Raw genomic sequence first — 26719 nt, forward strand, 5'->3', positions numbered from 1 at the left:
TGCTGTCCACAATATATTCATCTAGTTCATGAAATTTTATTTATGGCTCACAAGCTCAAATGAGAGGTTTATTACAGATGGTTGTATTATAAGTCTAACCTTAAACATTCCAAGAAAATGCTTAAGGCCTATTTTTATGATCTGAAAAAAGCCTGCAAATCAGTTAAAACTATGTATACATGAATACATACGGGAATATGTAAGTTTTTTAACACAATGAAGAGTATAGATATAGTATTTCCTATTTATAGAAACTAAAACAAAAGAACAGCCAAAGGGATCAAACTAAATCACAGTAAAATGAGTTGACAAGAAGTCCAGTATATTCTTTAGCATTTCTGTTTTCACTGCTGGTAATTTTTGCAGCCATACAGAACTAACTTGTAGAACCAGTTCACACTTCTCCCAAGTGTGGTTCCTAGAACAATAGCATCACCTTAGAACTTAAATAAAAGTTTTTGTATCCCACTACAAATGTGTTGAATAACAAATCATACTTAATTCAGCTGGAGAACCACTGGAGTAGAGTTGTCTTCATTCCATCCCTACATCATTTCTCCCAGTCTCTTCTGTTAAAAAAAATAATAATAATAATCTCCTGGAATAGCAAAACCTGATAGTATTTTTGTTTTAATAAAATTATTCTTTAATGCTGTAGTTACATTAAAACTAGTGAGCCTGGAATAGCAGGCTTTAATACTAATTTTTCTTCTAGAAAAAACTATTATTTTTAATACTGTAATTATACTGAAACTACCTAATACTCCTGCTAGAACCTGTTTTGGTTTTGAGGAAGCAATTTCAGATGCCCTACTGGAATTTTAAGTCAGTAGGTTTGATATGAAACATTTTAAATAGGTATTCTTACAAGAAAAAATATATCCCATTGTAAAACCAGTGTACAAATGATAAAAGTTAAACCATTTCATTAGTATTTACCAATATTTACAGTAGTCCTCCCATACCTGTGGTTTCATTTTCCAATTTTTAGTTTACCCTTAGTCAACCACGGTCTGAGTGTACTAAATGGAAAATGACAGAAATAAGTTTAAAATAACATTTGTTATAATCTAATGGGCCTAATTTATAAATTAAACTTTATATGTGTATAGATATATAGGAAAAGACTGTCTTTTGCTATGTATACTGTCTACAGTTTCAGGAATCCACTAGGAGTATTCCTACATAATTTCCCTCAGATGGGGGAGGGACTATCAAAGCATATAACAATGTTACATTCACTACAAATAGTCTTCATTAAAACCACAAAAGGAGAACATAAATGCCTCTTAACATACTTGATAAGAATAAAATTAGAAAAAATATAACCCTTCAACAAATGATAAACTTAATTCCTGCCTCTATATCAACTATCTTGGCAGTTTTTTTCAGATATCAATATTCAGAGACATAGTAGGGAAGAAATAATGGTTAAGACTCAGCATTTTCTCACATTATTTTGCTAAAGTAGCTACTGCCATAATCTGGCACTTAACCTGGTTTCAGTTATTATTAATGCATAAGCTTTATATGGGTTCTTTTCTACCAGTGACTATGACATTGATTCATGATCTCCATATAGCAGATGTAGAACTGATTCTCAAGTTTGGTTGTGTACAGGAAGCATTAAGCCCTACAGCTGATTCTAACAGCCAAAGTTGAGAGCCACTGCCACTGAGATTTTAGCAACCAACTTTTCACCTCACATGCTACAGTAACTGATGCATTTAACATTCCAAAACTATCTGAACTTGGTTAAGTTTAGTGGCATTCTAAATGTCCTTCTCTAATGCCAGCTGCTCTAGGGTTATAGAAGTTGCCTCTGCTGTTAGGCTGTCAGTGTTTCTTACTATCAAGATTAATTCTGAAGTTCTCATTGAGATTCCTTGCAATGGATCTGCTCTGATATTTTGTGTTTCTTACTACTTTTAAGGCACTTTTTAAAAACCCTTTATAGACATTTTAATTCCCCCATCTGTGCTTCTCTAGTTGCACACTAGAAACTTTAAACTGACAAGGTGGTATCCTTAGTCCTCCTTTTAATGACAAGTTGGTATCCTCAGTCCTTTAACTCCTAATCTCTAGTTGTGAGGGCCTATCAGTAATTTTTAAAAGCTCCTCAAGTGAGAACATTAGAACGAAGGTTGAGGTTCAGTGACAGAGTGTTTGCCTACATGCCATTTTTTTTAATTTTAAGATTATACTCTCTATGACTTCTGAATTTTACCCCTAATAAAATCAAAACATAAACAATCAAAAGTCAAGGTTTTAGGCATTTACATCAAAAAGGCATATAAATTACTAAGAGCCAACTTCCAGAGTGATTTTATCTGACTAAAGATTTTATTCAGCTGTGAAGCTCAAATAAACTAGTACCCAACTAAGATGTCTTTAAGTTCTTCCTCAAGTACTCATCTTAAAACACTTTTGATCAAACTCCAGGGTCCCACCCCTGAACCTACTGAATTAGAATCTCAAAGAGAGAACCCTTGTTTAACGAACTCCAGATGATTCTTATACTCAGACAAGCTTGGGCAACACTGCCAACGGATATTGCAAGAAATTTTGGAGATGGATAAGGGCAAGAGTTATCCAAACCTTTGTAATTTTTTTGGAACACAACAGGATTACTTTGTAAAATGATGAAAATGGCAAAATATCTGTTTCAAAATCATTTCTGCTCAGATTTTTTTTTTTTTTTTTTTTGCCAGTGGTACTCATGGGGAAGCAGGAGAGGAAAAACGAGAATGTTATTTCATAGCTCCGTTTTAAGTTTCTCATAGAGGCCATCTTGGTCAATCATGTCTGCGTTCCCATTCCAGCGGTGATAGGCAAGGAGTGCAGCATTATGGGCTGCGATGGCACTCATTTCCATGGCACTTGCTGCAAACTCTATACCATTGAGGTAATACAGCCGATCATGGAGTATGATGGAGGGACATTTCTCCGGGGGCTTATAGTGAGGATATGCAAGCCAAGACTTCTTCACAGCATAATCATAGGACAAAAAGAGCTTAAAAATTTGCTGTTTAGTAAGAATTTCTGGGGAAAAAGTCTTCCAAACATATGTTCCATCTGTTGATGGTTGAGGACTGTCCTTTTCTCTTACAGAGGACACAATCCCAACGTTGTTAATAAACAGGTCTGAACTATCAGTGGTCAAAACTGTAGACAGGCCAAACTGATCTTTGGCTCTAGAGCTAAATACAGTTGAATTCAATTCTCCCTTAACCAAAGTTGTCACTATATGTTGGTAATACTGATGAAATTCCTCAATTGGAGGATCAAAGTTGAGGAAAGTAATGTTGGACATTTTTTGATTCAATGGAGTGGCCACCAAGACGATGTCATAGAAGTCTGAGTGGGTCTCAGATCCACTTTGGTACACCACTTCATACATCTTTGTGGGATTTCCTAGAAAGAAAAAGGCAGCACACATTTCTTAGTGTTTCTAACATACTGTATTTTATACCATCTAAAAATAATTCTAAAACTTAAATATTGTTTCTCTTTAATTCCAAGAAATTAAAGAGTTTTAGCCCTTAAGCTATCTAAAGGTTCCTTGCAATTTTATTACATTGAGGACAATTTCCTATTCAGAATGTCAATAAATACAAAATATGGCATTGTTACTCTTGATGAGATTGCTTTTTAAATCCAAAGAGTCATGCCATTGTATTTGAGAACATTTGGGAATATTTCTACATGGTATAACATAAACAATTTAAAATTCTATCTTTTTGAAACAATGAGGGATGCAAAAGGAGTTTTTCTCACTGAACAACCATTTTCTGCAGGGATAATTAGAAATAAAAATTCAAACTCACCTGTCTGCTTGGTCTTTGTTTTCTCTATATACATTACTGAGCCAGATATAAGATTGCTTTTGGAAGCCTGGAGGAGCCGTGAGCAAACAAGTTTATTACCACCTTCTACTGCCCAAAGGCCAGAATCAGCAGCAGTCAGTGACACTGCCCCTGTTGTCAAAAGGGGACAAAAAAAAAAATGTGTTTTCATTCTGACTTTGAAAGAAGCCCAATAACCACTCTCCCTTTCCAATTAAATGTTCTGTTCAGAATGTCTTCTGACACTGCCAAATGGCCCTTTGGGACAAAATCTTACCCAGTTGAGAACCAATTAACTATTGGAAGCTAAGAACCTTCTCCTAAAAATACACACCTATAAATACATAATTTTGCTAAAAATGTCTGAATTTGGGGGTTTTTTTGTTGTTGTTGTTTTGGTACTGGGAATTGAATCCAGTAGGCCTTAACCACTCCTTAACCACTGAGCCACATCCCCAGTCTTTTTTTTTTTTTCTTTTTTTTTAGATTCAAACAGCAATTCTTTATTCCCGAACTCACACCGGCCTCCACACACGTTCTGGGGCAATCCCGTTCTGCCGCCGCCCAATTCACCTACTCCACGAGGCTTTTTTCCAAAATCCCATTTGAATCTCACGAGAACTCAACAGGAACAAGCAGCAGGAACACCCTAATCCCGGCAGCAATAATCTTCAACCTCCAACTTCCCTAAAACCCCTATTGTCTTAAACCGGGAACGCCCTAAACCCAAGGACCAGGATACTTCCTCAAACCTGATCAGCTCTAAACGCGGATCCGCCTTGGTCCTTGAGCAAGGTCACCTTACATGCAATGTCAACAGCGAATTTCCAAGGCAAGTCCATTTAACATGGGGTACGCTGGCAAGGAAATATCAATGCGTCATTCTTACTTGGCAACGGCCCTCAGCATCTCCCCCCTTCTAATTAATTAAACAACAAGCAATGTGGCTTAAGGACCGTGCCTGGTAGGTTGTCCAATTCAACATATGGTTCTTACCCGTCATGGGAAAACTGACCTTTAGGCGTCAGCTTCCTGTCTTAGGTTGACACCACTGCAAACGGATCAACCCGTCACTGACTACCGGTCCAGCATTCAGCCGTGCTTGTGGATAGGCCTATGCACCAGTGGGGGGGGGGTGAGGTTCTTGCCTCACCTCTGTTGGCCCCCAAATTTAGCCTTGGTGCCAGTGGGGGGGTGAGGTTCTTTGCCTCACCTCTGTTGGCCCCCAAATTTTAGACCATCACTAGTAGAAGGGAGGAGGATACAGAAATGCCACGACACCAAGCCAATTGACAGCTCCTTTGGAAAAATTGCGTCACTGGTGACACCATCAGCAGAGATCCCAGTCTTTTTAATTTTATTTTGAGACAGGGTCTCAATGAGTTGCTCAGGACTTTACTGAGTTGCTCAAGACCTCACTAAGTTGCTGAGGATGGCTTTCAACTCGCAATTCTCTCAGCCTTTGGAGCCATTGGAATTATAGGGGTGCACCACCATGCCCAGCAATGTCTGCAATTTTGAGAAAGACAGCCTTCTCCAAACCATGGCCCAAAGTGAGGAACCATCCTAACACCATCAAGTTCTTTTATGAAAAATCATGCAACACTTTTTCAAGGCCTGGCTTACCCACAAAGGCATTGATGTCTGTGCTTTGACCGTAATTGACCCTCATGACAGGAGCAATCATTTCATTGAGGAATTTCTCAGAGAAGCCTGCTTTCTGCAAGGTTTCATGAAGTGTTCGGTTAAGCAACCCAAGGAAGTCATCTCCTCCTACAGCATGGAGTAATTTTTCTACACTACTGAAGGCATAGTCATGAGACTGGTAGCGGTAGATCCTTGCAAAAAGAAGAAAAATGCCATTAAGCACCAAAAAAGATGGGGGATATATAAAGATAGAAAAGAACATCATAAAAGTCAAATTGACTTCCATGTTTCCTTCTGGTGAGTTTCTACCTATCCTCTGAGACACAGCTTAGCCATCACCTTCCCCAGCTCTCCCAGAGGCTCTTGGCCCTCCCCCATCCTCCACCTCTTCTGAAGTCCATGGTCCTTTGAACACACTCTTCTTTTTCTGCACTAGGATCACCTTATAAAGAAATGGGGCTGGGCATGCTAACACACACCTATAATCCAAGTGGCCTGGGAGGCTGAGGCAGGAGGATTGCAGGTTCAAAGTCAGCCTCAGCAACTTAGCGAGCCTATAAGCAACCTAATGAGACCCTGTCTCAAAAAGGAATGGGGATATGTCTCAGTGGTAAAGCACCCTTGGGTTCAATCTACCCAAAAATTCTTGCTTATTAAACAAAAGTCCAGATCATTTAGCCTGATATCAAAAAAAGGAATTGCATGCAGGTGTGGTGGCACACACCTGTAATCCCAGCTACACAGAACACTGAAGCTGGAGGATCACACATTCAGGCTGGCCTGGGCAACTCAGTGAGACCCTGTTTCAAAAATATAAAGGGCTAGGGATGAAGTTCAGTGGTATATCACCACTGGTTCCAATCCTTAGTACATTAATTAATTAATTAATGAAAAAGTTAGAAGCAAAAGGCTTTGTCTAAAGGTGACATGCAAATAGAAGGCTTAAAAGCACAACTTGACATTTCTACCCTCAATCACTCACACATCCTCCACCTGTGCACTTCTGACCCATTCACTGATCTTAACTATCTCTGCATAGTCCCCTCAGGACTGTATAGGCTCTTCCCTCTCTCTGGACTTCCCATTCCAAACACAGAACAGCTACATCTCTTCCAGAGAGCTTGAGTCCTGCCTTCTCTGCAAAGTCTTGCCCAACTTCCCAGTCCACAGGAATGTCACTATCTCCAAAGTCCATAAAATTTAATATCAATGCCACTCACTCCCAGAAAATATCACATGACATTTCTTTGCACTCCATGGATTTTTAAAGAACATTTACACAAATTAACACTTGTAGTAATTCAATGAATGGTTGTTCAGGTTTTGCAAGGGGTATAAAGACAAGACATGGCTCCTTTCCCTCAAGAAGCTACAGTTATAGACAGGGCACACACACAGATAAATATATGAAATAAAGGAAGAAATAAGAGCCAAGGAAAGATACTTCTCAGTGATCATAAGAGGAAAGCTTTTATATAAAGTTTCTTCTCAAATAATAATAATAATAATAATAATAATAATAATAATAATGTTTTTAGAGAGTAAAGAGACAATATTATAAGCTTTTTTTTTTCTTTCAATACTGGAGATTGAACCCAGGGGTACTCTACCAATAAGCCACATCCCCAAAGACTTACCAATATTTTTTGACACTAATCTTACTAAGTAGAGGAGGCTGGCCTCAAACTTTCTGACCCTCCACTCAGCCTTCCGAGTAGCTAGGATTAGAGATGTGCACCACTGTGCCTGGCTATATGCATTTCAGTTTTACCTACTAAGAATGTAGTGTACAGGGGCTGGGGATGTATCTCAGTGGTAGAGTACTTGCCTTGCATGCATGAGGCCCTAGGTTCGATCTTCAGCACCACATAAAAATAAATAAAAATAAAGGTATTGTGTCTATCTACAACTTAAAAAAAAAATTTTTTAAAAGAATGTAGTGTACAAAATGTAAAATAAGGTTTTATTAGAAAAAAATGATTGGATTCAGTGCCAAAACAGAAATACTAAAACAACATTATCCAACCATATCATTTGAGTTTTAGTTTTAGGAACTAGGAAAAACTAATATGAAAACACTGAATTCTTGGTAGACCACATGACTAGCAAGTGCAAGGCCCTTGGTTTAAATCAAAAGAAAGAAGGAAAGAAGGAAGGAAAGCAACAAACACTGAGTTCTTCAGAAAAATAACCAACTAAATAGAACGTAAGATGAAGAGTAATCTTTGGCTAATAGCATGACAAAATAATAACCAATTAAATAACCTATAAGTGGTGCTATGAGTCAAATAATCTGCCAATGAACTTCACCCCCATTCAATCAAGCCTCCTGAGATAAGTCCATCTGGAGGGTGAGTCAAGACCTCAAATATGAACGCTGAGAATTGTACCTATTATACAACAGTAGGTACAACTAAAAAATCAGACATGTAAACAGCTGGTAGTTTCTGCTGGTAAGACTGCTTATAGTCTTTTTTTTTTCCAAGTGACATTTTTATAACCCTTAATATTTACTTACTTATTCAGTCAACAAATATTTATGAACTTTGAGCCAGGCACTGTTCTAGGTGATGAAAATACAAAGGTCAACATAACATAGATAATAAGAATCACTAACTTCAGGCAGTTTGTGTTATACTCTAGGAAACAGGTAATAAAATTCAAGAAACTAAAGTAAGTTATTTAATAGGTACAAGGATAAGTATTAAAGAGAAAAATAAATCAAAAAGAAAAGGAATGCATGGGGCAAGCAAAGTTGTAATTGTAAATAAGATGGCTCAAGAAACAAGTCCAGTGGTCAGGGAAGTCTCGCTGACAAGGCAACACCTGAACAAAGATGAGGGAGGGCAGATGCAAGCCATGCAAACACCTGGGGGGTAAATCTTCAGGTAGAAGTAAAAGTAGTACAAAGGCACATAACAGAACTTGGTTTCTTGAATAAACAGTGAGGCCAGTGCAGCTGAAGCACAGTGACCCAGTAGGACAGGAAACATACATTCAGAAAAGGGGCAGAGGACTTGAAACACTTCCAGAATGGTTAATGAGGACCTCTGAAAATCAGCTCCTCCATGAGAGCAAGGAGTGAGGACACTGGCAAAAACTGTCAGCACTGGGCTGGGGATGTAGCTCAGTGGCAGAGCACTTGCCTAGCATGCATGAGGCCCTAAATTACAAAAATAAAATGTCAACATTTCTTTTTCAGAACTCAGGAAATAAATCAAACCCTTAACAAACTATAAGGAGTATTTATTCAAGGAAAACTGCTAAATCTCAATAAAAACGATGAGCTCTGTAGAATTACAATTTGCCTATTCCCATTCCCCTCTTGTCAGCTCTGCAGTAGCCTTAAAAAGCAGCCAACTTGCAACAACAACTATGAAACCACCAAGCCAGAAGCCACTGGAAAAGGCAGAATGGATTTGGAGCTCCTAAAAAAGCATAATCCCCAGAGAAATGTCACTCTTTGACCTATCTGGGAACTCAGGAAAAGCACTATCTTCAGGGCTTGTCTTTATTTGATCTGATTCAGACCTCACTCTGTACAAACCAGCTCCCATCCCAAACCATTTGTCCAAAAACAATCATTGGCAACTATTTAACATCACTGCCGCCTTAGGGTTGTGATACCAATTGGGGCTAATAAGAAGCTGACTAAAAAACTATAAAAAGATACTAAGGAATGAAAATGTTTCCAGGAATCTAGAAAGTCATGTGATTGTGCAAGGCTGTCTGTCCTGGGCCAAGGAAAGTCCTGAGACAGCTTCCATCTATCCGTCAACTTTTACAGACTTTGAGGCTTAGAGTAAGCAGGAAATTAAGGCTAAAGTAGAGTTTTAAACTATATGCTGGAGCACTGAAAATATACACCAACATACACACTTAAGTGGCCTTATATGACAAAGGATACAGAACTGATCCCAGAAAGTCAGTAAACAAACCAATAGTAGCAACAATAAGCAGCCTTGGGGTCCAGGAGAATCCAGTTTCCAGAGCTGTCCACCATGCCCAGTCCAAAGTCTTTAAATCAACTATTATAAATATGTTCAAGTAACTAAAGGAAATCATGTCTAAAGAATAAAATCAAGTATGAGAATAATGTCTCATTCACCAAATACAGAATCTCAACAAAGAGGAAAAAGTGATTAAAAAAAAAAAAAAAAAAGAATCAAGCCAAGCACAGTGGCACACATCTGTAATCCCAGCGGCTTGGGAGGCTGAGGCAGGAGGATCACAAATTCAAAGCCAGCCTCAGCAACTTAGTGAGGCACTTAGCTAGACCTTGTCTCCCATAAAATACAAAACAAAAAAACAAAAAAAAAAAAAAAAGGGCTAGGGATATGGCTCAGTTATTAAGCACCCTGGATTCAATCCCCAGTACCAAAAAAAAAATTCTGGAGTTGAAAAGTATAATACCTGAAATGAAAAACTCACCATAGGGACTAAACAATAGATTTGAAATGGTAGAAGGACCAGCAAACTTGAAGACAGATCAACTGAAAGTATAGTTTAAGGAAACGAAAGAAAAAAAATGTTTAAAAAATTAAGCAGCCACAAGACCTATGGGACAACCTGAAGTTTACCAACATGCAAACACTGAGAATCCTAGAAGGAAAAAAGGAAAAGAAAGGGACATAAAATTATTCAAAAAAATAAAGGCCCAGCCAGGCACAGTAGCGCACACCTCTAATCCCAGTACCTTAGGAGGCCAAAGCGGGAGGATCACAAGTTTAAGTCCAGCCTCAGCAACTTAGGCCTTTCTCAAAATAATAATAAATAAAAAGGGTTGGGGGGGAAAGTTCAATGGTAAAGCACCACTAGCTCAGTCCCTGTACCAAAATTAATTCCCAAAACTTCCCAAATTTGATGAAAAACATTAATCTGCACATCCAAGATGTTCAACAAACTCTACCCATAAAAGGGTCTTCAGTTAATCTTAACAACTGACTTCTCACTAGAAACCATAGAAGCCACAGATAGTGGGATGATAGGCTGATATCCTTCAAAATGACACAAAATTAGGGCATTCCCAAGTAAACAAAAAACAGAAAATTCAACACTAGCAGATCTGCCCTACTCTTATAGGCTGACCAGGAGGCTGGAGGAAAGGGGGTTCTCATGAAATGGAGACCCAGATTACCCTGCCTGAGCCTGCAGTTCCTTCCCCTCCCAGCTTAGGGGCTGGGAGCATTTCAAAAGAACCAAACACCTCTCACTTATGTCCCTTCCTCAGTTACATGGCTACACCACTGACCACCTTCTTGAATGTAAAGGGGAAAATTTGGCTGCAGGCAACTCCCAATGCTACCTTGGAGCATTGCTACCCAACCAGTGGCAAGCAGCCCAAGCAGGCGGACGTAACACTTTTGTCCTGGTAGAGTGGGCTCTCTGGATGCCAGGTGGAGTACTGGTTCTGCTATCACTGCAATCAAAACCAGCCCACTCTCCTCAAGAAGTTCTGAGAAGCTAGTTGGAGGTTCACATTTTACCTGATTGCCTTCGTTGCTGGGATGGCCATCATTGTGGGTAAGCCCTGGTCTATGACATGAGGAAAATTTGGGAGAGATATCCCATAGAGAGCATCATCCCTTCTCAGTATTGGTACCACGGTTGAACTTTCCTTCTTCTGGTCACTACTTTCAGCATTGCCTCTGACATCAACCAAAAGCTTGTTTGTTTCTTTGAGTGGAGGCGGGGACCAGGGATTGAACCCAGGGGCATTTAACCAATGAGACACATTTTTTTTATTTTTAGACATGATTTAAGTTGCTAGGTCCTAGCTAAATTGCAGGGTCTGGCCCCAAACTTGTGATCCTCCAGGCTCAGCATCCTGAGCCTCTGGGATCACAGGTATACGCTATCACAACTGTCAAGCTTCTCCTGTTTTGCCAATTACCTCTGAGAGGAAACTCTCATCTTGGCTCTGCCTGACTCTTCAGACTATAATCAGCCAAGATGTTTAACTACGTGACATCTTCATGGTTTTGGCTATTGTTTTTATCATCACGGGACTGGTAATCCTGCCCTTGTGGATGCTGCACTACACCCGGGTATACCCGCTGGAACTCTAGCCTGCCTTCCTTGATTACTACTTCTTCATTGTCATGATGGAAGTGCAACAGATGCAGACGTAGGGTCCCAGTCAATGGGCCACCCCATCTGCAATCACAACCATAGTAAGAATAACTGAACAAGTGTCCTAGCTGCCTCCCAGATTAATGCATAAAGCCAAGGAACTAGCCAATCTTGCCCATAGGGTCACTTCCTGCCCTAGAGAGATCTAAGGAGAAGGGTGAAAAAGACTTCTCCGTGTCCTCCCTCCTGCTTTGTCAACCAGTCGCCTTTAAAACAAATTCTAACCAGGCTATCCCCAGGTAGAGAGGAGGCTGGTTATCTACTTTATTAGCAAGGGGATAGTTTTATTTTCCTTTGTTCTCTAAGTTATCTTTTCTATTGCTTTCAGGACCCTTCCTCAGTTCTGGGAGTAGGGATTACAATTCACATTCCTTATTCTTGAAAATTTGGTCCTGTTTGCCTATGACTCCCTCACTTCCAGATCTAGGTTGTGCCTTAATGTGGGTCTTATTCTGCCAAAATTGGACCAAGGCTCACTTTTCTAAGCTCCCTGACTTGGGTCAAAATCCAAAGCTAAATATGTACAATATGTCAAAATACACTCTACTGTCATATGTATCTAAAAAAGAATTTTGAAAAAAGAAAAAGTTAAACTGACTCTTATTCCCTCCTGAAAAAAAAATGAACTAAGCACAGGAGGGTACACAGGACCCTTCCTCTGCCAATAAGTGGTGACGACACCAGGACTGCTCAGATGACTATGATGCTACTTCTCTGCCAGCTGTGCCACAGCCACTGGTCCAAGATCTTACAGCTTCCTCTCTCGGGCCTCTTCCCCTTCCTCTTCTCTTCAGCTAGGCTAGCTTGTTTGGAGTACAACGGCAACTAGTCCTGATTTTTTAATTATTAAACATTTAGAGTTTTGGTTTTGAAGCCAGAATTACAGCTACCACCTGGCACTTCAGGAGAGGACCATTTCAGACAAAAATATACTGCTAATTTTTTTAATATGTATATTAACAATTAATATATTAAAGAATAAGTAAAGTGTGGCAACAAGTTAAAAAAAAAAAAGAGGCTGAGATAGAATATTAGGCAAAAGCTTGACTCCACATGAAGAAGACCACTGGTAAAGACATTTACAGAAGTAAATATAAAAGGCAGTTTGAAGGCATATTTGTTTGTAACTTTTATTCTCCTATTTCACTTAAAAGACAACTGCATAAAGCAATGATGACAAAACTGTGATAATGAGATCATAATAAAGAAAGATAGAATTTGTATAACTACAAAAGGTGGGGGTTACAAAGCCATGATAGAGTGAGTTGGTATTAAAATAATAAAGTTATTTTAATTAGTTTATTTTTAACAATCAAGGTTGTCCTAAAATATTGTTAGAGAATAATTCAAAAAATATATAACAAGCCAGACATGGTGGCATATGCCTGTAATCTCAGGGGCTCCAGAGGCTGAGGCAAGAGGATCTCAAGTTCAAAGCCAGCCTCAGCAACAATGAGGCACTAAGCAACTCAATGAGACCCTGTTTCTAAATAAAATACAAAATAGGGCTAGGGATGTGGCTCAGTAGTCTAGTGCCCCTGAAATCAATCCCTGGTACCCCAAAAATAATAATAATTAAAATGGTACTCAAAAAAAATCTATTTAAAGCAAAAGAAGCACAGTGATGGACAGCTTTAATCCCAGCAGCTCAGGATTCAAAGTTCAGTCAGTGTACAACAAAAATAAATTAAAAATAAAGACAGAAAATCTAGACCTGTTGGGTCTTCTGTACCATGGTACAAATTTTGGCTGTGACTCTATGAAATAGAGAGCACTGAAGGTTTCTGAGTGAGGAGTAGTATGAGAATCTTTAGCTAGTATCCTGAAAAGAAGAATGGCACAAGGATACAGCAAGGAGATGTACAAGAGGTATATTAGGGCTGGGGATGTGGCTCAAGAGGTAGCACGCTCGCCTGGCATGTGTGCGGCCCAGGTTCGATCCTCAGCACCACATACAAACAAAGATGTTATGTCCGCCAAAAAATTTAAAAAAAATAAATATTAAAAAATTCTCTCTCTTTCTCTCTCTAAGAACTCACTCTTTAAAAAAAAAAAGAGGTATATTAGTTTCCCTGTTATAATAAACTTGATGGCTTAAAATAACACAAAGGCATGATAGACAAGAACTCCGCTAAACTACATCCCAAGCCCTTCACTACTATGCATAACTGGCACATGCTGGCTGAATACCAACGTTCTCTTCAACTGTTGTTGTTGCTGCTCTTTGTTTGTTTGGCACCACAGATTGAACCCAAGGACACTTATCACTGGGCCACCTCCCCAGCCCTTTTTATTTTTTACTTTGAGACAGGGTCTCACTAAGTTGCTGAGGCTGGCATCAAACTTGCAATCCTCCTGCCTCAGCCTCTAGTGTTGCTGGGATTACAGGTGTGTACCACCATGCACAGCTCTCCAGCTGTTTTACAGAATGAAAAAAACATCAAAACAAAACTTACATGATACTGATTCACACAAAGAAAGAGATGTATGATGAACATAAAGATCAGTGTATACAAACAAATGTCAAGGATGGGGGCCATCCTATCCAGTAGTTATATAAACCCACAGACTAGTGTATTCAAGGAGTGACCCCTATCATTTCTTATCTTTGCCCTGAAGAAACTGTCTCTTTTCTACTTACTTAAATAAATCCTACTCTTTTTTGGGGGGGCGGGGTGAGGGGTACTGGGGATTAAACTTGGGGGCATTCAACCACTGAGCCACATCCCCAGCCCTATTTTGTATTTTATTTAAAGACAGGGTCTCACTGAGCTCCCTTTTGCTATAGCTGGCTTTGAACTCGAGATCTTCTTGCCTCGGCCTCTGGAGCTGCTGGGAATACAGGTATGTGCTGCAGTTCCCAGATAAATCTTACTCTTCTATGCTTTAAAAAAAAAAAAAAAAAAAAAGATGAGAGCCATCAGATATTTGACAAAGGCACCAAAAATATATCTTGGAGAAAAGATAGCCTTTTTATAAGGCTGGGAAAGATGCTAGGAAAACTGGATAGCTATATGTAGAAAAATGAAATTAGACCCCCTTCTCTCTCACCCTGCACAAAATTCATATCTAAATGGATCAAAGACTGAGGAATTAGATCAGAAACTTTACAACTGCTAGAAGAAAACAGGGTTAACACTTCATTACATAAATATAGGCACCAACTACCTTAACAAGACCCCCAAAGCACCAGAAATGAAAATCAAAACTCAATAAGTGAGATGTCATCAAACTAAAAAGGTGCACAGCAAAGAAAACAATTAAGGGCATAAAAAGAGAACTTACAGAATGGGAGAAAATCTGGACCAGCTACTCCTCCAAGAGGGAGGAGTATTTGTATATCCAGAATACACAAAGAACTTAAAAAACTTAACAAAAAGAATTGAATAACCCAATCAATAATAAAAGAACTAAAGAGAAACTTCTCAAAAGAAGAAACACAAATGGCTGATATATGACAAAATGTTCAACATCTCTACCAACCAGGGAAACTCAAATCAAAATTACCTAAGAAGAGCATGGTGGCACACACCTGTAATCCCAGTGGCTCGGGAGGCTGAAACAGGAGGATTGTGAGTTCAAAGCCAGCCTCAGCAAAAGCAAGATGCTAAGCAACTCAGTGAAACCATGTCTCTCAATAACATACAAAATAGTGCTGGGAATATAACTCAGTGGTCAAGTGCCCTTGAGTTTAATCCCCAGTACCAAAAAAAAAAAAAAAAAAAAAAACTACACTAAGATTTCATCTGACTTCCATCAAAATGGCAATGATCAAAAATAGGAACAAGAGGGACTGGAATTGTAGCTCAGTGGAAGAGCACTTGCCTAGCATGTGTGAGGCACTGGGTTCAATTCTCAGCACCATATACAAATAAATAAATAAAAGTCCATTAACAACTAAAAAATATTTTTTAAAAATAGGAAAAAGAATAAATGATGGCAAGGTTGTAAGGAAAAAGGAACACTTGGACATTGTTGGTAGGACCACAGACTAGTACAACCACTCTGGAAAGCAGAATGGAGATTCCTCAATAAACTAGGGATAGAACCACCATATGATCAAGCCATCCACTCTTTGGTATTTTCCCCAAAGATCTAAAATCAGCATACTACAGTGACACAGCCACATCAATGTTTATGGCAATCAATTCACAATAGCTAAATTATGGAATCAGCCCAGATGTTGTCAATAGGTGAGTGGATTAAGAAACTGTGGAGAGTGTGTGTGTGTGTGTGTGTGTGTGTGTAGAATGGAATATTGCTCACCATAAAAATGAATGAAATTATGGCATTTGCTGGTGGAAATGAAGGGATAGAAATGAAGACTATTATGCTAAATGAAATAAGCCAAACTCAGGAACTCAAAAGTTGAATATTTTCTCTTATATACAGAAGCTACAGTAAAATAAAGGAAAGGGGGAGGGAAGGACAAGATAATATAAAGAACCAATCAAATATAAATTAATAGATAAGCAAAAGGAAGTCAAGTAGAGAAAGGAGAGAGAGGGGGAAGGAGGACAGGAGGAAAAAGGAGGGAATCATGAACTGAAATTGATTTCTAGGCATGTATGAGTTTGTCAGAAGGAACCTACTACTATGTATAACTATAAAGCTCTAATTAAAAAAAAATTAAGATGGAGGAAGTGCAGCAATACCATAAAGTCTGAGAATTCTTTTTCTATTTTTTTCTTTGGTGGAGTAGGGGTACTTGGATTGAACTGAGGGGTGTTTAACTACTGTGCTACATCCTCAGTCCTTTTTATTTTTTTCTTTTGAGACAAGGTCTCACTAAGTTGCTGAGGGTCTCACTAAGTTGCTGTGGTTGGCCTTAAACTTGAGATTCTCCTGCCTCAGCCTCCAAAATTGCTGAGATGGGAATTCTTTTTTTTTTTTTTTTTTTTTTTTTTTTTTTGTATTGGGGATTGAACCCAAGGGTGCTTAACCACAGAGCTACATCCCCAGCCCTTTTTATTTTGAGACAGGGTCTTACTAAATTGCTGAAGCTGGTCTTGAACTTGGCAATCAATCCTCTTGCCTTGGTCTCCTGAGTCACTGGGATTACAGGCATGCACCACCGCACCCAGCTGAGATGGGAATTCTTTTCAAAATCCAAAACAGTACAATCTAGGAGCTATAGAAGCTCAGTAGTAGAATAATTGCCTGACATACTCAAAGCCCTGGGTTTGATCCCTAGCACTTGGAGAATCAGAGAGAGAGGAAGGAAATAAAGAAAAGACTAAAAAAGAAAAAGGGTCACCTGACTGCTGTCATTTAATACTGACATTTAAATTCTTAGGGCACAAGCCTGATACTCTACTTCAGACTGTTGGTTCATTGAAATATCATATCACTATTAAAACTCATTCAAGGGACCAGAAATATAGCTCAATCTGCCTAGCATATGCAAGGCCCTGAATTCAATCCCTGGGAGGAAGGGAGGAAGGGAGGGAGGGAGGGAGGGAGGGAGGGAGGGAAGGAAGGAAGGAAGGAAGGAAGGAAGGAAGGAAGGAAGGCAGGCAGAAAGAAAGATAGAAAGGGAATGAATGAAAGAGAAAAAAAAAAAAACTTCATTTAAGCTTAAATGAGTTTTCTTATAGCCTTTCAATCATCTACACACCAGCACAGTGCTGACACTAAGACTCTAATTCAGACTACCTGGTAACTCAGCTCCATCACTTACCAGGTGGATGAACTTATACACTTAAAACCTCTGGATGCCTCCACCTTCTATATCTATAGAAAGAAGCCAATAATAGTACCTACCTGAGAAAGTTGCCATGAGAATTCAAAGAGTTGATTTTTATAGAGCACCTAAGAGTGACAACACTAAAGAAGCATTTGTGAAGTACATTTCAGAAGCACATAACAAACTACAACTTCAATTCCCAATAGGATCAATGCATGTTTTCTACAAAACAGTGTGCCTAAGAATCTTACAAACGGGGCTTGCAGTTAGATACAGGACTGTTCCTAAAGGTCTTAAACCAGATGGAAAGGGGAGAAAAATTACCTCATGAACTTGTCCAACACATCTTCAACCCACATGTGCATTCGGAGTGACTGAAATCCATAGCGCCAAACTAGTTTAATCATGTTCATTATAAACCAGCTGCTCTCCTCAAACACCAGAGTCTGTCCATCGTACACCCCCAGTAGGCCACCCGAAGCCTGAACAGTGGAGAGACCTGCAAAAATAGAGAAAGGGCAGCTAAGTCAGTTGTTTCCAGGCTGATCAAATGAAAGAAAACAATCCAGAGGGTGTCCCAGGAACACTGTGAATTTGGGGCTTCCATCAATTCTCAGGAGATACATTAAAGGAGCTCTATTTAGAAGAGCATGATACACTAACACTCACTGCACTGTCCAAAAGCAGATTCCCTAGAGGATGGGTCAGAAGATCATGCAGATGTATCTTCATTAGACTGGCTGTTCTTAGTCACAGAGACAGAAGCACAGGAAGCACCCACAGGGGATGCACAAGGTAGCCAAAGAGAAGAGGCATTCCCATTCCAATTTGAATCTTCTTTTGCAAAACTGGATTTTTCAGGTAAGTGGAAGGAGGCCAAATTTTCACAATATTTCCTAAAGAAAGTGCCTGCAGAGGCCTGCCAGACTTCCTCCACAACCTGTCCAGCACCTCTGCTTGGCAAGGCAGCAGTGAAATATCCTGAGCAGTGAGCACATGTCAGCACCCATAGCTGTGTGAATGACCTTAAGCCAGGCACTCCAAGCCACTGGGTCTCATTTCCTCAGCTGTAACATGAGTACTCTAAGGTCTCTGCTAGCTCAAAACATTCTCTTGATTCTTCGAAAACTGAGAGGTTTAAGAATTGACAACAGCAGTTGGGCAGGGTGGCACATGCCTGTAATCCCAACAGCTGGAGAGGCTGAGGCAGGAGGATCGCATGTTCAAAGCCAGCCTTAGCAAAAAAGCGAGACACTAAGCAACTCAGTGAGACCCTCTCTAAATAAATTCAAAATGGGGAGGGGAGATGGCTCAATGATCAAGTGCCCCTGAGTTCAATACCCAGTAACCACCCCCATCCAAAAAAAAAAAAAGAATTGACAACAACAGCCATCTTCTCAACCCCATGGCTGTAATTCCAGATAACAGAAGATACAGATAACTAGTCTCCCGTTACAGGAGAATGACTCCTAAAACAGCACCAACTGCTATCTGGACAGTAAGGGAAACTATTTCACCAACTTCTTTGTAAATGACAATAAACAAGGCAGAAAAGTTTCAGTTCTTCCTATGATAAAAATATCCAGGGTTGGTCATACTGAATTCTGCTTAGCTCTAAGACCAAAATTACATACCTAGGTCTTTGACAAAACGCTTCATGTGCAGATTTAAAGGATGTATGACAGAACCTCCTGCCTCATATTCTTGCCCTTCCACAGTCAGGGTGGCTAAACGGCCCCCCACCTCTTTTCTTTCAAACAGGTCAATCTTCACATCTTTCCCAAATTTCTGCCGCAGATAATAGGCTGATGAAGTGCCACCAATTCCAGCTCCAATAATTGCTATGAGAGGAAAGAAAGAAGTTTTTTTGTTTTTTCTTTTTTCTTACTAGTGTGGGTTTTGTTTTGCCTTCAAAAGGTCACAAGCTAATAACAGAGGTTATGCAAGGCTACTGTCAACAATTTAGGGAAGCCTGAAGGGGAAGGTTCTGATGAAAGAACTCCCAGAATGTGGACAGAGGGTGCTCCCAGTCAAATGCAGATTAAGTTACAAACTGACATCAATTCAATTCTTTTCCAGATGCCCAAAGATTCTCACAGGTCTGTGGAGGCACCAGTGGGCCTGCAAGCCCCTTTTCCGTGTCCCAACTCATGGATGCATTTTAAATAAAGGGGCCGCCATTTTTGCCTAGCTTTGTTCTTTGTCTCAAGGGTAGACTCAGTGTAGACAGGTTAATGATTCGGAATAACAGAGCTTTAACTGGTGGGTAAAGGGACCAGAAGTAAAAAACCAAGACGACTGAAACGAGAAACAGAATAGATTATTTCGGCAGCTGCAGCAACCCTAGGCAAAGAAACTGGGCAATCCCAGGGCCTCAGAACAGGCCGACCTCAGCAAAGTGGAGAGGGGGAGAGGGGGTTTCAGCCTAACAAGGGAAGCAGACAGGGTCAGCTTGTTTGCACTGCTCCCTGTGCTGTGTCTGGGCGAGACTGAAATCTGCTTGGCAGGAGCAGCCAAGCGTTCCAGGACCGGTCAAAAGACTGGCCTCCCGAAAGGGCAGCATAAAGGAAGGCAGCAATAAGGACCCTATCCTCCCGAGAGCCCCAGGCCTCCAAGACTAGGGCTGCAGTGACGCTTGGTCCCCATCACAGCCCATGCTTCAAGTGGGCATCTCTCCAAGCCCAGGAAGCGCAATCCGTCTTTAGGAAGACGGAAAGCTGACCACAGGTGTGAATCGGTCAAGGCGCGACCTGCCCGCCCTGCCTGAATCCTGGCTTTCGGACCTGGGCGCACTACGCTCAGAGCCCTCCCGCGCCGCCCCCTTCTGGCCTACCGATCTTCTCCGGTGGAGCCCGCAGCTCGGCGCTACCGAGGCACCCCCAGCTGCACAGCAGCAGCCACAGCCACAGCAGCGACAAGCCGAGCTCCCCGGCGACGTGCCCCATGGCCTTCCCAAACGCAGCAACCGGCCTCCAGTTCCCCGCAGTCCCCACGCAGCGGCGCGTCTGCGCGCTCACTCGCCCCGCCCCTAGACTGCCAGGCCCTCCGAGCCCCGCCCAGGTTCGGCGCAGGCCCGCCCAGTTCTTCCCCGGCCACGCCCCTGACAAGCCACGCCCCTGCCCTGTCCCTCGCTTCCCAAATCCACCCCAACTCCGTATCCTAGGCCACTCAGTCCCCCAAGCGCGCTACGCTTCTCGGAAACCCACCCTCCTTCAGAAAAGATCCAAGGCATGGTTAGAAGCTTGCCCCATCTGTTCTTCCTCTCGATAAAACACCTTTCTTCGCTAGTGCGCTCTCTCGTCCCCTGGATCACACCATCACAGAGAACGCACACAGCTGTCAGAAACTGGCCAGGGCGGCAACAAATGCTTATTGAGTGATCACTTTATTCCAGGGCCTCATGAGACAAATGGGTAAATGGTACTGGGTGAAAAGAAAAATAAGACTGGCGATGGGGCAGTGCAAAGTGGAGGTAGCACAATATAGTGACAGAAATGAATAAAAGTAGTGTATCTGTAAAAGCCCAGAATGTGCATCTCAAAATATGCCTCTTTGGCATAAAGATTATTTAAAGCTGAAGGCAACTGTAAAAATGTAGGTACAAGAAAAGCTCTCTGTCCCACCAAAATTGCCTAAAAGTAGGACACAAATTTTCAAACACAAAGGTGTCTCTTCTTCCCTCTCTACCTGAAAGGATAAGAGTTACTTTCTGAAGACAAATTTAGATCTTAAAAAAAAAAAAAAAAATATAGGAAACCATTAGTCTGGACAGCGTTCCTGCAATAGGTCCAATAAACCAAACCAAACCAAATGGAGTCACTCATACTAAAGTTCCTTGCCACCAAGCTGAAACTATGTTATCTGACCGGACTTCCAAGAAATCAGGAGAGATATAACACAGCTAAATTTTCAAACAGGCTGGTTATAGCAGACAAGAGAAAGAAGTTCTCTTTGCTTTAATCTTTCAAAGAGAAGTAACTTTGAAATTACTAATATGCTTTTTGTCCTCTGTTTCTGCTTTCCTCAGCCCTTTTCTGTCTATAAAGCCAACCTCCTCTGCTCAGCTCATTGGATATTCATTCTATTTTACAGAATGAGGCATTTCCCAACTCTAGAATCACAAATAAAAGCCAATGGAAGGGGCTGGGATTGTGGCTCAGAGTGAGAGCGCTCGCCTCGCACGTGTGAGGCACTGGGTTAGATCTTCAGCACCATTTAGAAATAAAGGTATATTTTTAAAAAGCCAATGAAAACCTTTAAATTTGTCATAATTTTGTCTTTTGGCAGGCTTTAATCAGCCATGACCAGAGGAATCTATATCTAACTTTATCCAAGAGCTTTTCTCTACCATTTATTTGTCTTCCCACAATTTACTGCCCCTAGAGACTCAAAAATCCTTTTCCTTGTCTTGTCATTTCTTTAAAAATGTACTGTTCTTAGGGGCTGGGGGTTGTGGCTCAGTGGTGGAGCACTTGCCTGTCATGTGAGAGGCACTGGGTTTGATCCTCAGCACCAAATAAAATAAATAAATAAATAAGGGTATTGTGTCCATCTACAATTAAAAAAATATTTTTTAAAAAAATTTACTGTTCTTCACTGAAGATGCTATAAACCTGAATTCAAAGTCACCTCTTAGATATTTACTCATTTTTTTTAAGTACTTATTTTTTTTTTTTTTTTTTTAGTTTTCAGCAGACACAACATCTTTGTTTGTATGTGGTGCTGAGGATGGAACCTGGGCCGCACGCATGCCAGGGGAGCGTGCTACCGCTTGAGCCACATCCCCAGCCCGATATTTACTCATTTCTCTGGGTATCTTCTACATATACATGTGGTAAACATTTTGTTTATTCTTCTCTTGTTAATCTGTCTTTTGTTACAGGGATCTGTACGAATCAAGGAGAACGACACTAATCAGAAGGATAGAGGAAAAATTATTTTTTCCTCTCTACATACTAATGTTGTTAACACAAGAAGACCAGGATGAACACAAACTTCACAGATCAGATCAGCACTTTATTCAGGAACAAAGTTTAACACAGGAACAGGGGATGCAGGGATGAAATGATGCCGTGGTGGGACCCACTTTCCTAGTGGAAAATGAGCCCCTGAAATAGGAAGGGACTGGATTTATATAGGTTATCCTGAGAGGTGGTCTAATGAGCATACCAGTTTTCTTGGGCACCCAGGAATTTGGGGTTTGTTCTATAAGTGAAGGGGTCAGTTTGAGTGCTGAGAAATTTGAGCTCTTGGGTCAGGGGTCTGTGCTCCGCATCTGGAGAGGATTTACTCCAAGGAAGGTCAGTGCCCCTGAGAGGCTATCACCTCAGTGTGAGGAGACACCTCTTTCCTGCCTGCAATTAGCATCAGAGAAGCATTTGTCTTGGGAAATGAAAGCTGTCAACGCATGGCTTTCTTTTTACTCCCTTTTTCTCAGGCCACATTATTTGGGGGATTCTTCATTTTCCATCTATTAGATGCCATTCAGTAGAACACTATGCATTCATTAATAAGAATGTCTGGTCTATAACTATTTTCCCAATATATTAGTTCAGGAAAGCTGGTGGCTGAGTGATGCTTATAAAATGAGCCCATTTCTATTATTACAATACTTTTACCCAAAGAAACAAACTAACTGACAACTATAAGAGCATAAAGATGGGTTGGGATTGTGGCTCAGTGATAGAGCGCTTACCTAGAATGCATGAGGCACTAGGTTCCATCCTTGGTGCCACATAAAAATAAAAACAAATAAAATAAAGGTATTGTGTCCATCTACAACTAAAAAAATGAACAAAAAGAATGGACTGGATGGGAGGAATCTGAGTTGGATACAAAGAAAAGTTTAGCTTAGACACAGAGTAGAAAATTCAGAGAAAAAGCATTTATCCATTAAACAAATGTTGTGTTCCATTCTAAATGGTCTAGATATTTTTGAAAATCAGACTCTTTAAAAACTAAAAGCTTGGGGTTGGAGTTGTAGCTCAGTGGTAGAGTGCTTGCCTCGTATGTGTGAGGCACTGTGCTCAATTCTCAGTACCACATATAAATAAGCAAATAAAAGGTCCATCAACAAGTAAAAAGAGGGGGCTGGGGATATAGTTCAGTTGGTAGAGTGCTTGTCTCGTATGCACAAGACCCTGGGTTCAATCCCCAGCACCACAAAAAAAAAAAAAAAAATCCTCTAATGAAGTTGATATCCCAGTGGGAATGTGGGGTAGTAATTAGAGTAAATAAGTAAATAGGTAAAAAAATCTAATATAGAGACTAGGGTGAGAGGAATGGGAAATGGGTTGCAGTTTTAAATAGGATGGTCAGGGTTAGCCTCATTGAGTAGGTAGCACTTTAGCAAAAATTTGTAGGATTTAAGAGAAGCTAAGAGATGCCTTGCAGATTTGAGGGTCAACAAGGAGGCTAGGCTGGATAAGTCCCGAAGTCCCTGGGGCTGAGTAAGGGAAATAAGTATAGTGCCCAGGGCGAGCAACAGATTCCAGTTCTTCAAACAATGGTCCAAGCCTAACAGGATTGACTACCATAGCAACTCATCTAGTCAAAGAAGCCAACAAGGAGTATTTGCTGGGTAGTACTGCAGAAGAAAAAGCAACAGTTCAGCAGTGGCTGGAGTAAAGGGTCATCGAGTAGATAGACACCCCCAGTTAAGAGGATATCCACACTCTGTTGAAGGATCTGAATTTGTATCTTGAAGATAAAGTTAACCTGGGGCTGGGGATGTGGCTCAAGCGGTAGCACGCTCGCCTGGCATGCATGCAGCCCGGGTTCGATCCTCAGCACCACATACCAACAAAGATGTTGTGTCCGCCGAGAACTAAAAAATAAATAAATAAATAAATATTTTTTAAAAATTCTCTCTCTCTCTCTCTCTCTCTCTCTCTCTCTCTCTCTCTCTCTCTCCTCTCTCACTCTCTCTTTAAAAAAAAAAAAAAAAAGATAAAGTCAACCTTACTTTAACTTAGCAGATATTCTACTGTACTATGGACTTCATCACTTTATAGTTGACCTGACAGCTCAAGAAAAGGAGAAAGATCTCAACTCGCAGGTTTTGTCACATTTAGCATTACCCAGGCATCAGGCAACATCTGTCTAGTGTTGTCTTCATCAAGAACAGACTATACACTAACTCCCACTAGAAGTCACCATACCACACACGGCGTGATTAAAATGTCTTAAATGGAAAGTGCATCTGGACCATAGTACTAATGTAAATTGATATGCTGTCATTGTTTATTTGTTGGTAGAATTTTTGAAGTGTAAAACTGTGTCTGAATGTTTTATTTGTTCTTTAGTTGAAGTTTTGCAAATTTTTTTTTAATTTTTTTTAAGAGTGAGAGGAGAGAGAGAAAGAGGGAGAGAGAATTTTTAATATTTATTTTTTAGTTCTCAGCGGACACAACATCTTTGTTGGTATATGGTGCTGAGGATCGAACCCGGGCCGCACGCATGCCAGGCGAGCACGCTACCGCTTGAGCCACATCCCCAGCCCAGTTTTGCAAATTTTGATGTAAAAAAATTCAACTGCTGTCCCCCAAAAAATCAAGTGAAATCAAGTTATAAATTACCTGGTTTTTAAAAGATTAAATTTATTTTAATAAAAGTTGCAAATCAGTGGCTTATCTTTAAAAAAAAAAAAAGGCAGTACTTTCAATGGTTGATGTACTTGGCTATTTATTAACCTCTCTTTCATATTTTAAAATTCTTTTTCCTATGGATATTTACCATACTTTGTTTATTAAAATAAACTGTGATAACTTATCCCAAGGATTGAGAAAGGGAAGATAGATGTATTTGATTTAAATATTTATGTGAGCTAGTAAACGTGGCTGAAAAATTAAAAAAAAAAAAAAAAAACAAGGAGGCTAATGGAATAGAATAAGGAGGACAGGGTGGAGGTGTTAATGGAAGAGATGTAGGTATTATAAACACATATTTAAGAACATAACAATATCAAGATTTTTCAATATCTTTTTTACTACTTTTTTTTTTAGAATTTTAATATTTATTTATTTTCTTAGTTTTCGGTGGACACAACATCTTTGTTTGTATGTGGTGCTGAGGATCGAACCCGGGCCGCACACATGCCAGGCGAGTGCGCTACCGCTGGAGCCACATCCCCAGCCCTTTTCACTACGTCTTGATATTACAAAGAAAAAAACTAAACTGTCTTTTACTTTCCATTTTCAAAATTATATTATTCCTATAATACTTCAGGGCATTAAATACAATAGGCCCTCAATAAATGTTTACTAGTTGATTAGAACTGGCCATGTAATTGACTGTGGCCCAAGGGTTGTATTTGGAAACTGATCTCTGATACTGAAACCTTGTGAAAGAATTGACTGAATGGGCACTTCAATGAAGACATACCTTAGAAAAATTTGCAAAATGGGAGGCAGAAGGCTTTTCATTCTGCACCCTTGCCCTTTCAAAATAATGCTTATTTTTTTTAATATTTATTTATTTATTTTAAAGTTGTAGTTGGACACAATATTTTTATTTATTTATTTTTATGTGGTATTGGAGTTTGAACCCAGGGCCTCGCCTGTGCTAGGCAAGCGCTCTACCACTGAGCCACAACCCCAGCCCCCAAAATATTATTTATTAAGGAAATTCCAAAAGGTTAAAAAAAAAAGAATCATGGGGGAAAATGTTACCACATACCTAAAGGAAAACTATAAGGTAATGTAACATTTAGTAGATGAACACAATACCTTTATTTTATTTTTATGTGGTGCTGAGGATTGAACCCAATGCTTCACATGTGCTAGGTAAGTGCTCTGCCAACCTAGCTACAACCCCAACCCGGTAAGGTAACATTTAGTCAAAGGAATGTTGTCCATAAACATAGTCTAGGAAGCTAAACACTGAAGAAGATTCTCTCCTTGACCAAACTCTAACCAGGCCCTCTTCTGAGCACTTTTTTTTTTTTTCCTACTTGGCTTCATTTTTGGCCTACAAAGACATTGTAACATTGTTTCAAGTAACTCAAAGCCACAATCCTACCTCTGAAAGTACCTGCCTGAAAAAACTAAAGACTGCTAAGAATTTACTGCTTGTTTCAACCAACATCTGAAGATAGGGCTTATTGTCTCCCAGCCTCCATGGGAGGTTAGGAAGGTAATTTAAATGTAGTTAACAAACTCAGTCAAGAGTTAGTTAATTAGCATGATTGGTTGCACATGGGCCAAACCTTACTCGCTACATTTAAAAAATTTTCACCACCCTACCCTATAATTTGATGTCCTACTCACCCCCTTCTCTAGTCCCTCATTCTTCCTTTAAAAGTAGTCAGGCATAGTGATGAGTGGTTAATGTTTAAATTATATATATTTTATTTTAGGCAAAGTAGAAAATTCAGAAGCAATATAAATTGAACATTCGGACTGGAGTTTGG

At 40.0% G+C, this 26719-nt stretch overlaps 1 protein-coding gene and 1 pseudogene across 3 annotated transcripts; one reads left to right on the forward strand and one right to left on the reverse strand.

Moving 5' to 3' along the window:
- Positions 1–20: 20 nt before the first annotated feature.
- Positions 21–20326, reverse strand: PCYOX1 (prenylcysteine oxidase 1). Of its 2 annotated transcripts, XM_081264318.1 has the most exons (6): positions 20144–20326; positions 18945–19151; positions 17635–17809; positions 5472–5683; positions 3828–3977; positions 21–3414 (listed from the first exon to the last, which is right to left on the reverse strand). In XM_081264318.1, the coding sequence occupies exons 1-6, from the start codon at positions 20253–20255 to the stop codon at positions 2756–2758; spliced, it is 1515 nt and encodes a 504-aa protein (XP_081120444.1). In that variant the 5' UTR covers positions 20256–20326; the 3' UTR covers positions 21–2755. The 2 variants fall into 2 exon arrangements, with proteins under 2 accessions (XP_081120444.1, XP_081120445.1); XM_081264319.1 differs by lacking the exon at positions 18945–19151.
- A 435-nt stretch (positions 20327–20761) lies between these two features.
- On the forward strand, positions 20762–24458 carry LOC308632789 (eukaryotic translation elongation factor 1 epsilon-1-like; annotated as a pseudogene). The gene is made up of 3 exons: positions 20762–20782; positions 23747–24041; positions 24265–24458. The product of its transcript is annotated as a eukaryotic translation elongation factor 1 epsilon-1-like (transcript).
- The last annotated feature ends 2261 nt before the right edge of the window (positions 24459–26719 follow it).

Source organism: Spermophilus citellus, assembly GCF_964194105.1.
Source record: "Spermophilus citellus genome assembly, chromosome: 13".
NCBI classification, from domain to species: domain Eukaryota; kingdom Metazoa; phylum Chordata; class Mammalia; order Rodentia; family Sciuridae; genus Spermophilus; species Spermophilus citellus.

Coding starts and splice junctions, on each gene's coding strand:
- PCYOX1 (XM_081264318.1), bottom strand. CDS start 20,255: ATGGGGCACGTCGCCGGGGAGCTCGGCTTGTCGCTGCTGTGGCTGTGG. Junction 17,810..18,944: donor GCGTTTTGTCAAAGACCTAG/GTATGTAATTTT, acceptor CTATTTTTGCAG/GTCTCTCCACTGTTCAGGCT. Junction 5,684..17,634: donor GTGTTGGACAAGTTCATGAG/GTAATTTTTCTC, acceptor TCTTTTTGCAAG/GATCTACCGCTACCAGTCTC.